This window comes from Mandrillus leucophaeus, unplaced genomic scaffold (genome assembly GCF_000951045.1).
Source record: "Mandrillus leucophaeus isolate KB7577 unplaced genomic scaffold, Mleu.le_1.0 Scaffold7, whole genome shotgun sequence".
NCBI lineage: Eukaryota > Metazoa > Chordata > Mammalia > Primates > Cercopithecidae > Mandrillus > Mandrillus leucophaeus.
In genome coordinates this window covers 5770535-5782907 of record NW_012107585.1, presented here as the reverse complement: position 1 = coordinate 5782907, position 12373 = coordinate 5770535, and the positions used below count along the sequence as shown (strand labels likewise).

At 47.6% G+C, this 12373-nt stretch overlaps 3 protein-coding genes across 4 annotated transcripts in view; 1 reads left to right on the top strand and 2 right to left on the bottom strand.

Moving 5' to 3' along the window:
• Positions 1 to 1497, bottom strand: part of GATC (glutamyl-tRNA(Gln) amidotransferase, subunit C) — a 26305-nt gene extending 24808 nt beyond the window's left edge. Inside the window, exons 1-2 of one of the 2 annotated variants that reach the window (XR_001004293.1) lie at positions 1380 to 1491; positions 1112 to 1284 (exon numbers count right to left, since the gene is read on the bottom strand). Coding sequence is in view for 1 of the 2 variants with exons in the window: in XM_011964427.1 (XP_011819817.1) it covers positions 1112 to 1284; positions 1380 to 1460 (254 nt within the window). In the remaining variant the exon portion in view is untranslated. Of the gene's footprint in view, positions 1 to 1111; positions 1285 to 1379 lie in introns of both variants that reach the window. The other variant, XM_011964427.1, reaches the window with a different exon arrangement.
• Positions 1498 to 1534: 37 nt separating this feature from the next.
• On the top strand, positions 1535 to 3937 carry TRIAP1 (TP53 regulated inhibitor of apoptosis 1). Its single transcript, XM_011964426.1, has 2 exons — positions 1535 to 1715; positions 2957 to 3937. The coding sequence occupies exons 1-2, from the start codon at positions 1569 to 1571 to the stop codon at positions 3038 to 3040; spliced, it is 231 nt and encodes a 76-aa protein (XP_011819816.1). The 5' UTR covers positions 1535 to 1568; the 3' UTR covers positions 3041 to 3937.
• A 3062-nt stretch (positions 3938 to 6999) lies between these two features.
• On the bottom strand, positions 7000 to 9533 carry LOC105527930 (cytochrome c oxidase subunit 6A1, mitochondrial). The gene is made up of 3 exons (XM_011964424.1): positions 9394 to 9533; positions 9103 to 9245; positions 7000 to 7280 (listed from the first exon to the last, which is right to left on the bottom strand). Exons 1-3 carry the CDS (start codon positions 9494 to 9496, stop codon positions 7197 to 7199), a joined length of 330 nt encoding a protein of 109 aa, XP_011819814.1. The 5' UTR covers positions 9497 to 9533; the 3' UTR covers positions 7000 to 7196.
• Positions 9534 to 12373: the final 2840 nt, after the last annotated feature.

Below are 12373 nucleotides of genomic sequence, written 5' to 3'. Positions count from 1 at the left end.
AAAAAAAAAAAAAAAAAAAATTAGCCAGGCCTGGTGGCACGAGCCTGTGGTCCTATACTTGGAGGCTGCGGTAGGAGGATCTCTTGAGCCTGGGAGGTGGAGGTTGCAATGAGCTGAGATCATGCCACTGCACTCTAACCTGGGTGATAAGAGTGAGACTCCATCTCAAAAAATAAAAATAAAAATTCGAGGCAGGAATGCAACAGGAACCAAATCTCATAAAGTGCTCACATTTTAATAAAAGAGATATAACAAATGAACAAAAGTCCATTAAAATGTTAGAGGAAAAAACCCAATAGGATGTGTTACTAACCAGAAGGGGAGAAGGGATTTGCAGTGGTTAGGAGAGCCCTTTCCCAGAAGATAAGCTGAGACCTGTGCCAAGAGGGAGGCAGCCATGCAAATACTGAGAGGCAGGAAAAAACGAAGGGCCAGTGCAAAGATCTAGAGAGGGAAAGAACTTGTCTTGCTGGAGACGCAGCCAAGGTAGCCAAGGAGGGTACTGAGAAGAGTATGTCTGAGTGAGCAGGCAGGGACTCTATGGAGTAGGGACTCTATGGAGTAGGGGCTCAAAGGCGATGATTAGGCCAGGCGCGGTAGCTCACGCCTATAATCCCAGCACTTTGGGAGGCCGAGGCGGGTGGATCACGAGGTCAGGAGTTCAAGACCAGCCTGGCCAAGACGGTGACACCCCGTCCTCGTCTCTACTAAAAATACAAAAAAAATTAGCCGGGCGTGGTGTCAGGCGCCTGTAATCCCAGCTACTCGGGAGGCTGAGGAAGATAATTGTTTGAACACGGGAGGCGGAGCTTGAAGTGAGCCGAGATCGCGCCACTGCACTCCAGTCTGGACTCCGTCTCAAGAAAAAAAACACAAAGGCGATGATGAGCAGTTTGGGTTTTGTTTCTACTTACACTAGGACGACACGAGCGATAGCATCCGTAATGAACAAGGGGAAGAGTGAAGCCACTGACTCGCGAGGTGACCGTGGGCAAGTTCCTGAATCTCGCTAACGCTCTTTAACCCCCTGGAAAATTGTTCGCTAATCGTCACATTAAACGGCTGCGAACGGGCCACGCTCAAGGTTTCGGGGCTGCAGCCTCGAGTTTACCTGTCCTCCAGGACCGACTCCATGGGCTCCACCCCGTCAGTGTCCACCGCACGTAGCTGGTCGGCGAAGGCGATAGCTTTCTCCAGTCGCGCCACTGCCTCGCAGCTGCCGAAGTCCACAAGCGCTAGACGCTCCAGGTGCTCGATCACCTGGGCCGTGATCCGGCCACTGCCCTGGAGGAGGAATGAGGCAGGGAGTGTGGGTCACCGGCGCCCCGGTGTGCCTCCCGGCTTGCTCCGCCACCCGCTTAGATGGCCCTGGCCTTTACCTGAGGATCCGCCTTGGACGTGAAGCCCTGGCGCCCGCCCAGAGGGGCCCGAAGGCCCAGCCACACCAACCGCGACCACATTTCTTCCTTCCTTAGCCCCCGTAGTGCGCCCGCGCGTAACGCCGAGCGACGCGCCTAAGAGTGATGACATCAGAGTGCGCTGCCGCCGCCGCCGACACCACTGTCGCCATGAACAGTGTGGGGGAGGCATGCACGGACATGAAGCGCGAATACGACCAGTGCTTCAATCGCTGGTTCGCCGAGAAGTTTCTCAAGGGGGACAGCTCCGGGGACCCGTGCACCGACCTCTTCAAGCGCTACCAGCAGTGTGTTCAGGTGAGCCCTTCCGCCTCTGTTTCCAGGCCCCGCATTCTCCGCGCTGTGTCCCACTACACTCGTCGTGTTTTATGGGGGTTGGGACTGGACTGGAAGGGTGGAGAAAAGCCGCAGTGAGGTCAGTGGCAGGAGCTCGCTCCCCTATCAACACCGAGGCCGTTTGGGTGTCTCCCCGAATGACAAATATTGGTGCAGTGCTTTTGTTTTTAAGACACACAGTCACATCTTTTGGTTCATTTGGTGTTCATCCTAAACTCGCAAGGTGGGTATAGTTACTCATATTTTATACATAAAAAACTAACACCCAGAAATAGGAAGTGATTGATCCGAGTTCACTAGCACCAGGTTGCCTTGATTCTTTCGCAGGTGGTGCACTTTTCCACTATTACAGCTGAGGTCTGGGCGGGGTTATACTTCAGACTGGAGGATCACATCATTTTGATGTTATAAACCCTTCGTTAGCCTGTTTATCTCTCTTGACCAGTCCCCGCAACTGCAACTAGGAAATGTTTATTCTGGCCCAATGGATGTGGAACTGCTTTGAATTGTTAGAACAGCACTGGGCAAAGCACTTCCAATAAGTTAACCCAACACATCCTCACAGCAGTTCCCCGAGGTAGTTGCTGTCTTCATCCCATTTAGTTGGTCACATAGCCAGTAAGTCTTTCACCAACACAAAGTGATGATTATTTTTCAAATTTCACTTAATTTTAATGGTTCCCTCACAACTCCTTTTCCAGTCTCCCTCAGGTCTTACACTTGATTTATTCATTATGGTACTTTTGGTTTTTATTTATTTTTGAGGCAGAGTCTCACTGTCTCCCAGGCTGGAGTGCAATGGCACAATCTCAGCTCACTGGCAACCTCCGCGTCCCAGGTTCAAGCTATTCTCATGCCTCAGCCACCGGAGTAGCTGGAATTACAGGCATGCACCCCCATGCCCAGCTAATTTTTGTATTTTTAGTATAAACAGGGTTTCGCCATGTTGGCCAGGTTGGTCTCTAACTTCTGGCCTCAAGTGATCCACCTGCCTTGGTCTCCCAAAATGCTGTGATTATAGACCTGAGCCACCACACCCTACTGGTACTGGTACTTGTTTTTTAAAAAGTATGTGGTTTGAATCATGGTTATAAGTCTTTATAATCAGCTTGATTTTACTTTTGTGCTGTCATATTTTATTTACAAAGCTTGCAACTTGAGCTTCATATAGATCCTTATAATGTGTTTTCTCCTCCTACCAGAAAGCAATAAAGGAGAAAGAGATTCCTATTGAAGGATTGGAATTCATGGGCCATGGCAAAGAAAAGTCTGAAAATTCTTCTTGACCTTGACAGTCACCTTGAAGGATTTCTCAATCCAGAAATTGAGGACTCTGGATTTTTGTCAACTAAATCTGTGAACCTAGCCATCAGATTTGATGAGGAACTTAGGAGAGAGGAGTTTTATTTCCCCCTTCGATGTTTTCCTCTCAGTTGTAAAAGATGAACTCTTTGAGATGATTTCTTACCTGCTGTGGCATCTGGCAGGAACTCAGTGTGCTAAAATTGAACAATTTTTTGAGATTATGGTTGCAATACTTGGTGTGGAATCAGCTTTACATAAATAACCTTGTATGCAAACGATGATAAACTAGTCAGGATGAGCAGAGCTGCCTGACCTCTTGATTTCTGCTGCGAAAGACATATACACTGTACTGGGGTCATCGTTCATGAAAGCAATTGGTTAAGACCTCTTTTTTTCTCTCAGGGAACTAATGCTCTGAAAAAGGATCTGGGCACAACAGTTTCAGTGAGTGCTTTTGAGCACACTTTTATTTTTATATAGTAACTAATGGTTAAGATTGCTGGTGGCCTGGATTAGCAAAGAGGAAGACAGCTTTTAACACAGTTCCCTGCCTTCACCAGAGGTGTCAGATTAAGATGTGAAAGCTGCAAGAATGGTGGAATGACCACCGTTTCAGAGCTCTCAGTGTGTAGTTCAGGAATTAAGATATTTGGAATAGCTATGGAGGAAGAACCTAAATTGCAAAGATCTGCAAGTCAACCCAAGTCAGTGAATTGTCAACCTGCATATCCTTAAAATGCTGCATCTGGTTAAATGGTGGGCGGGTGGGGGGGGGAAGCTAAAGGTGCTGGCTTTATTTGCCTTGTTTACTCATCCTGCCCTGTAATGTCTGTAATCCTAAAGATGGAATAAATTGTAACATTTAGTTTCTATCATTATTTGCCTCTGGAACTCAGTGCATTTTATGGAACTATTACCCTGTTACCCTACAAACCTCATGTATACACCAGGGAGAGTTTTGTAACTTAAAGGTGAAGAAAAAGTGACTTGTCTAAGCTAGGTGGTACAGTATGGCAATCAGAAACCTCACTGATTTTTTTTTTTTTTTGAGACAGTCTGGCTCTGTCGCCCAGGCTGGAGTGCAGTGGTGCAATCTCGGCTTACTGCAACCTCCACCTCCTGGGTTCCAATGATTTTCCTGCCTCAGCCTCCCGAGTAGCTGGGATTACAGGCGTGCACCACAATGCCCAGCTAATTTTTGTATTTTTAGTAGAGATGGGGTTTCACCATATTGGCCAGGCTGGTCTTGAACCCTTAACCTCAGGTGATCTGCCAGTCTTGACATCCCAAAGTGCTGGGATTACAGGTGTGAGCCACTGCACCCAGTCAAAACCTCACTGATTTCTAAAATTTCCACAACATGCTACACAAATACAATATGGTACCAAAAAAGGATCAGGAGAGCACTTACATACCTCAGAGTGTCACGGAATCCCCACAATTACGTGAGTAATTTGGTTTTATTATATGCCCAAAGAAGTATGAAACTTGAATTACAGGCCGGGTATGGTGGTTCATGACTGTAACACTTTGGAAGGTGAGATGGGCCGATCACTTGAACTCAGGAATTCGAGACCAGCCTGGGCAACATGGCGAAACCCCATCTCTATAAAAAAATTAGCGGGGTATGGTGGTGTGGGCCTGTAGTCCCAGCTACTCAAAAGGCTGAGGTGGGAGCATCACCTGAGCCTGGGAGGTAGAGACTGCAGCGGGCTGTGACTGTGCCACTGCACTCCAGGTTGGTTGACAGAGCAAGACCCTGTCTCAAAAATAAACCAAGAAACTTGATTTATAGAAGGCCCTAATTCTATTGTCTTGTCTCCATTTTACCAGTCGCTACATCATATTTAATGTGACTTGTCTGTAATGTCATTTCAAAACATTCTTCATTTATATTTTATGACTGACTAGGGTCCATTATCCAAGGATTATAAAAGATGTTTGGAACCTAGCCAGGGGAGGCCAGGCAGCAAGCTGAAGTATAATACATCTGTCCTAAACTCAGACTGGCCACAACCAAAACAGCCCTATAGGGACTCAGAAGTACAGGCTGTTATATCACAAAATGGGAAAGATAATGAGATTCTCTATTCTGTACTGTATATGCCTTACTTTTGCATTACCAGTTTAATGTAATACAACATGAAATACCTCGTTGCCTCTTGAACCTACCACGAAAGTGTTCCTTTGAGCCTTAAGAATAAACCAACTGGCCGGGCGTGGTGGCTCACGCCTGTAATCCCAGCACTTTGGGAGGCTGAGGTGGGCGGATCACCTGAGGTTGGGAGTTTGAGGCTAGCCTGGCCAACATAGAGAAACCCTGTCTCTACTTAAAATACAAAAAATTAGCCAGGTGTGGTGGTACATGCTTGTAATCCCAGCTACTCAGGAGGATGAGACAGGAGAATTGCTTGAACCTGGGAGGTGGAGGTTGTGGTGAGCCAAGATCATGCCATTGCACTCCAGCCTGGGCAACAAGAGCGAAACTCTTGTCTCAAACAAACAAAAAAAGAATAAACCAGCTCTGGCCAGGCACAGTGGCTCAGACCTGTAATCCCAGCAGTTTGGGAGGCTGAGGTGAGCAGATCACCTGAGGTTAGGAGTTCAAGACCAGCCTGGCCAACATGCGAAACCTTGTCTCTACTAAAAACACACAAAAAATTAGCTGGGCGTGGTGGCGCATGCCTGTAGTCCCAGCTATTCGGGAGGCTGAGGCAGGAGAATCGCTTCAACCTGGGAGAAGGTTGCAGTGAACTGAGCTCGTGCCACTGCACTGTAGCCTGGGCAATAGAGTGAGACTCCGTCTCAAAAAAATAAAAAAGGTTTTTGTTTTTTTTTTCTGGGCTCACTGCAACCTCCGCCTCCTGGGACTACAGGTGCGTGCCACCGCGCCCAGCTAATTTTTGTATTTTCAATAGAGATGGGGTTTTACCATGTTGTCCAGGATGGTCTTGATCTCTTGACCTCATGATCTGCCCGCCTTGGCCTCCCAAAGTGCTAGGATTACAGGTGTGAGTCACCGTACCCGGCTAAAATAAAGGTTTTAAATTTTGATTGCAATTAATTGCCCTCTCAGAGTGGTTTTGTAACTACTACTACTGCCATTTACTATCCATTAAAACAGGATAGTTTTAATTCCAGAAAAAAGTCAATAAGCAGAAATGTGTCACACTCCCTTTATTTCTCTTAAGATTTCTGACCCTACCAGCCCTGAAGGAGATGACCTCAAGGTAAGAACTTGACATGTTTGAGAAAATTATGACTACAGGGAAGATTCTGCAGTAAATGCTAGTGGAGTGGGACAGGAAAAAGATGAGACCCAGATCAAGCACTTCCTCTTGAGAAACACAAGTACCTCTTTCAGGTGTAAAATGCAGCCATTCTGCTAGCCATTCAATGTCTTTGAAATCTCAGGCCTGTCAAGGACCATTGGTTTTTTGAGACAAAGTCTTGCTCTGTTGCCCAGGCTGGATTGCAGTGGCACGATCTTGGCTCACTGCAACCGCCACCTCCCGGGTTCAAGACTCCACATCCAGCTATAGAAGCGCGCCACCACACCCAACTAATTTTTGTATTTTTAGTAGAGACAGGGTTTCGTCATGTTGGCCAGGCTGGTCTCGAACTCCTGACCTCAGGTGATCCGCCAGCCTCAGCCCCCCAAAGTGCTGGGATTACAGGCATGAGCCACCGCACCTGGCCAAGGACTAATCTTGATGCTTAATTAGCACTGCTACACTTGGTCCCTTTACCCACATCAGGCACAATAAACCAAGAGGGGCTGTTACAAACACTTATTCAGTGGGCTGAATTGGACCTGTAACACTAAACAGCAGCCTAGACCTTCACTGTGGAAACAGAAATAACTAATGCCAATTTCTTTTCAGCTTGCAAATGCTAATTTCTGCAAAAAAAATAACCAAAGAAAGTAACTCTCAGCTCATGACTAATCTAAGTTTAAGTTATTTATTTAAGCCATCTCCTGCCACAAGCAAAGGGATGGAAGACCAGTATACCAGTCATCATTTGATACAAGAAGATGAGCTTAAGGTCCCGTATACTTTTTCTGGTCCATGTGCAGAGTAATGGTCCAAACCAGTGCTGTGGTCCCTGGTGCCCAGGTAGTGGTCCAGATTCTCTTTATTCATCTTCGTAGCCAGTTGGAAGTGGATTCACATGAGGGTTATGGAATAGAGTATGGTTACCATCTCCCCAGGGAAACGGCTGTGGAGTGAAGATGTCAGTTAGATAATTCCAGAAAATAATTCAGAAAGAACACTGTCATGAATTGCTTATAACAGGGCTACAGATCATATACAAAAACAAAATGGAAATTAGTCCTTTATCTACTGGCATAGTTCAACCTTCCCATTATTTAATGAGCTCTTATAACTACCAGGGGAGCCCTTAAAAGTTATCCTGGCTACAGGATAGTTTTAATTCCAGAAACAAATATGGATGGCAGAAAATGCAAGCTCAAGTTAGGTACTCATAATCCTCTCCCTAGTAACTAGTATATCCAGTGCTGTGTTTATGAAAGTGTAATCCTCAAATCACCTGTATCAAAATGTTGGCAGTCAGTATTAGGGGAGGGAGATGCTTAATTAAATACAGATTTCTGGCACCATCTCACACTTCAAACAATATCTAGGCTGGGAAACGGCAGTCCACCCTCAATTATCTTGTCTATTACCTTTGAAAAGCATTACTTTAAGGCAACAATCTCCAACCCAGGGTGATTTTGCCCCTCCTGGGGACAATGGGTAGTATCTGGAGACATTGTGATGGGCGGGGGAAGGGGAAGGGGGAGCAGGGTTGAGCAGGTACTACTGCCACCTAGTGGGTACAGGCCAAGGATATGGCCCAACAAGAATTACCCAGCCCCAAATGTCAACAGTGCTAAGGTTGAGAAACCTTTACTGTCTGACTTCTAATTCCACTGTAGGAGGGTGGGAGTGCTGCTCAAAGACTCAAAAAATTCAAGAGTCTAGGGTAAGTTTCTACAAGGCCAGTCCTATATGGGCTAGGTGATGTAATAATAATTTTTTTTCCATCACTTCTCAGCCTTTTGGCTAAGTATATTATTATTATTATTATTATTATTAGAGACGGAGTTTCACTCCTGTTGCCCAGGATGTAGTGCAATGGCCGGATCTCGGTTCACTGCAACCTCCGCCTCCTAGGTTTAAGCGATTCTCCCACCTCAGCCTCCCAAGTAGCTGGGATTACAGGAGCCCGCCACCACACTCGGCTATTTTTTGTATTTTTAGTAGAGATAGTGTTTTGCCATGTTGACCAGGCTGCTCTTGAACTCCTGACCTCAAGTGATCCACCCGCCTTAGCCTCCTAAAGTGCTGGGATTACTGGCGTGAGCCACCGCGCACGGCCAGTATTAAAGAATCAGAGTAAGCCCTTGTTAAAGATACAGCAAACAGAGGACACATCATTGTAATGTATCTACATCAACAGCGAACAAAACAGTCGAGAAAATAAGGTAGTGGTGGGAAATACAGAAAGCTGTCAGCCTCTTCATTATGCAACTAGTAGCTGCCAGATGCTCATGTTTTGTTGTTGTTTTGAGACTAGAATCTGTCGCCCAGGCTGGAGTGCAGTGGCACGATCTCAGCTCACTGCAAACTCCGCCTCCTAGGTTCAAGGGATTCTCCTGCTTCAGCCTCCCCCATGTAGCTGGGTTCGCTTACGGGAACCACCTTCAGACTTTGCCACTCTAATTGGATTTCCCAAACCTCCAAACTTTACACAACGGACACCTGTTTCAGAACTGTCTCAGAAGGCAGGAGGTAGGATGAATCGGAGAAAAGGGAAACTGAAGGGCACTTATTGTATGACCTTGAAAAAGAAAATTGGGAAGTAATCCCAAGTGTCAGTTGTCCTTCCACAAAATGGAAGAAAATACATTTTCTGTCTGTGAGGATAAACAAGCTGTACACGCCTGGCACCCATGCCTTTAGAGAATGAAGTACTTGCACTAAGGCACACATAACGAAAAGAGAACGGACACTTGAAGAGATGTGCAAGGGCGTACCTTGGTCCTGATGCGGAGATGGGGGTAGGCGATGAACTCGGGTCTCTCGTGCTCTCCGTGGTGCGACTTCAGGTACACATTCAGCATGCTGACTGCCACCCCGGGGAGCGCGACGAAAAAGGTGAGGGTCTTCCACATGCGAGCTACGGAGAAGCCAAACCGCTCAGCCCCGGTATGGGGCGGGCCCGGGTCTCACTTTCCCTCCCGCAAGGCCTCGGGCCAAGGTCACAGTCCCGCCCTGCCTCGCCCGAGTGGGGCTGAGGCCCGACCTGTCGACCCCGGCCCCAGTACCTGAGCCCTCTTCGCCATGGGCGCCACTCGACACAGGCCGCCCCAGCTGTGGACCGGACCGACCCAGCAGCCGAGAAACCCGTGACACACCAACTGCCGCCATTTTCGACCTGGACTACCGCAGCGCCGGAAACGGAAGTAGAAAATTGGCTCTGGGGGCAGGACTACAACCTCCAAAGGAAGTTACTATTGGGCACCGCCCTCCCGCTGGCATTAACCTGAGCACTATCATCCGCGCTGAGAGAGTCCTCGTCAAAATCCTCGGCGTCTCGAGCAAGAGAGAGCATGCGCTCTGCACCTTCCTTCAGGCTTTGCCGTTTCCTTCGTGCGCATGCGTGTGTCCACTGGTCTCCCTACCGTCCCCACCTGGGCGAGGCGGAAGCTCAAGAGAGGTGTGTGCAAGGTTCCCCGGTACCTGGAATCGCTCCCTTCGTTGGAGTCCATGGACGGGCATCTGGAGGTTCTGAGCCCAGAACGCCCTATCTAAAATTCCGTTCCCCTTCCTTGCCATCCTCTGACTGCGTTTTTTCATAGCACATAATATTGCGCCTTCGTCGTTATATTATTATATTATTTTGTCTGTCTCCCCCACTGTAATATACAGTCTGTGACACCAAGAGTTTGGCACTGCAGCATTCTCAGAATAATCTGGGAATAGTGTAATTTGGAATCATACCTGGCACATACCAGATACTTGATATAAATTTGCTGAATGAATGGATGAATGAATGAATAGCAACAGAAAGTATAAAGAGCACTGAAATTGGTGCCAGCAGATCTGAATCCTAATCCTGACTCAACAGTCTCATCTTTTTTCTTTTTTTTTTTTTTGAGACGGAGTTTCACTCTTGTTACTTAGGCTGGAGTGCAGTGGCGCAATCTCGGCTCAATGCAACCTCCGCATTCCAGGTTCAAGCAGTTCTCCTGCCTCAGCCTCCTGAGTAGCTGGGATTACAGGTGTGCACCACCACGCCCAGTTAATTTTTTTTGTATTTTTAGTACAGACAGTGTTTCACCATGTTAGCCAGGCTAGTCTCAGACTCTTGACCTCAGGTAATCCGTCTGCCTCGGCTTCCCAAAATAGTAGGATGACAGGCATGAGCCACCGTGCCCGGCCAACATTCTCATCTTTTGACCTCTGGTCACACTGGCTTTCTCTTCCTTGAAATTGTGGAAACAAAAATTGACATCTGGCCGGGAGTGGTGGTTCACGCCTGTAATCCCAGCACTTTGGGATACGGAGACTGGTGGATCACTTGACGTCACAAATTCAAGACCAGCCTGGCCAACATGGTGAAACCCCAACTCTACTAAAAATACAAAAATTACCTGGGCATGGTGGCGCACACCTGTAATCCCAGCTACCCAGATGGCTGAGGCACAAGAATCGCTTGAACCCAGGAGGGCAAGTTGCAGTGAGCTGAGATCATGCCACTGCCCCCCAGCCGGGGCAGCCCCAAAAAAAAAAAAAAAAAATTGCATCTGTTAAATTTTGTCTACAAAATTCTTTCCTCCTTACCCCCTTCTTCCTTTTTCTTCCTTCTACTTGTCTAAAAGCAGCTTTAAAAAGAAAACTTTTGGCCGGGCGCGGTGGCTCAAGCCTGTAATCCCAGCACTTTGGGAGGCCGAGACGGGTGGATCACGAGGTCAGGAGATCGAGACCATCCTGGCTAACACGGTGAAAACCCGTCTCCACTAAAAAATACAAAAAACTAGCCGGGCGAAGTGGTGGGCGCCTGTAGTCCCAGCTACTCGGGAGGCTGAGGCGGGAGAATGGCGTGAACCTGGGAGGCGGAGCTTGCAGTGAGCTGAGATCCGGCCACGGCACTCCAGCCTGGGCGACAGAGCAAGACTCCGTCTCAAAAAAAAAAAAAGAAAACTTTTTTAAAAAAGTGTATAACATAAAATGACAGTAAACTTTTTTTTTTTTTTGAAACGGAGTCTTGCTCTGTTGCCAGACTGGAGTGCAGGGGCACAATCTCAGCTCACTGCAATCTCCACCTTCCGGGTTCAAGCCATTTGCCTGCCTCAGCCTCCCGAGTAGCTGGGATTACAGGCATGCACCACCACGCCTGGCTACTTTTTTTTTTGTACTTTAGTAGAGACTGGGTTTCACCATATTGGCCAGGATGGTCTCCATCTCCTGACCTTGTGATCCGCCTGCATCAGCCTCCCAAAGTACTGGCATTACAGGCGTGAGCCACCGTGCCCAGCCTCTTTTTTTTTTTTTAATAGGTCCCTTTGAGAATGTAATGAGGACCAGCGTAGTGGCTCATGGCTGTAATCCCAACACTTTGGGAGGCTGAGGTGGTGGACAGATTGCTTGAGGTTGGGAGTTTGAGACCAGCCTGGGCAACAAAGCTTTTTTCTTTATTAGAAAAAAAAAAAGAGTGTAATGAAAGCTTTGAACCCTTTCCTCTAAAAACACACCTATGTGTAAACACACAGTATAGCAGACATTGGTGGGAGAAGAGGTGACCATAAAATATATTGGGAAACCCCCTAAGCATCTTTGTGCCTCAGATCAAGAGCTCCTGGGGGCTGCATGCAGTGGCTCATGCCACTTCCAGAGATGTTGTGAGCTTCCACAGATGTTCTGGAACTGGATCTTCCAGAGATGTTGTGAGCTTAAATGTGTCCATGTAGGTAGAAAGCCTGACACATGGGGGCGGGGTGCACAGTGATAGCTATTACTTATTTCTGTATTCCTACCCCCACCCCTCAACCTTCTTCCTAGCTAGCTAGTCAGCTTTGGAGGGCAGACCCCCAGTATCATCTATCTCTGTGACCCCATAGAATTTGGTGCTCAGTTATTTTTCCTTATTGGTCCCTGTTGATGCTCATACACTCGTCTACACCTGAGGCTCTGCTCAGGCCAGCCCCACATGGTTCCCCACCTCTGTCTGCACACATGACACTTGGTTCTTACCTCTTCCAGGAAGCCTTTCCTGGTTACGTCCTGACCCTGGCCTCTGGTTCC

Excerpts from the sequence above, each read along its gene's own strand:
- TRIAP1 (XM_011964426.1), top strand. The coding sequence starts at position 1,569 with ATGAACAGTGTGGGGGAGGCATGCACGGACATGAAGCGCGAATACGAC. Across the intron at positions 1,716-2,956 it reads GCTACCAGCAGTGTGTTCAG|AAAGCAATAAAGGAGAAAGA; the intron begins GTGAGCCCTTCC and ends TCCTCCTACCAG.
- LOC105527930 (XM_011964424.1), bottom strand. The coding sequence starts at position 9,496 with ATGGCGGCAGTTGGTGTGTCACGGGTTTCTCGGCTGCTGGGTCGGTCC. Across the intron at positions 9,246-9,393 it reads CCATGGCGAAGAGGGCTCAG|CTCGCATGTGGAAGACCCTC; the intron begins GTACTGGGGCCG and ends GCTTCTCCGTAG. Across the intron at positions 7,281-9,102 it reads ATCTCCGCATCAGGACCAAG|CCGTTTCCCTGGGGAGATGG; the intron begins GTACGCCCTTGC and ends TTCACTCCACAG.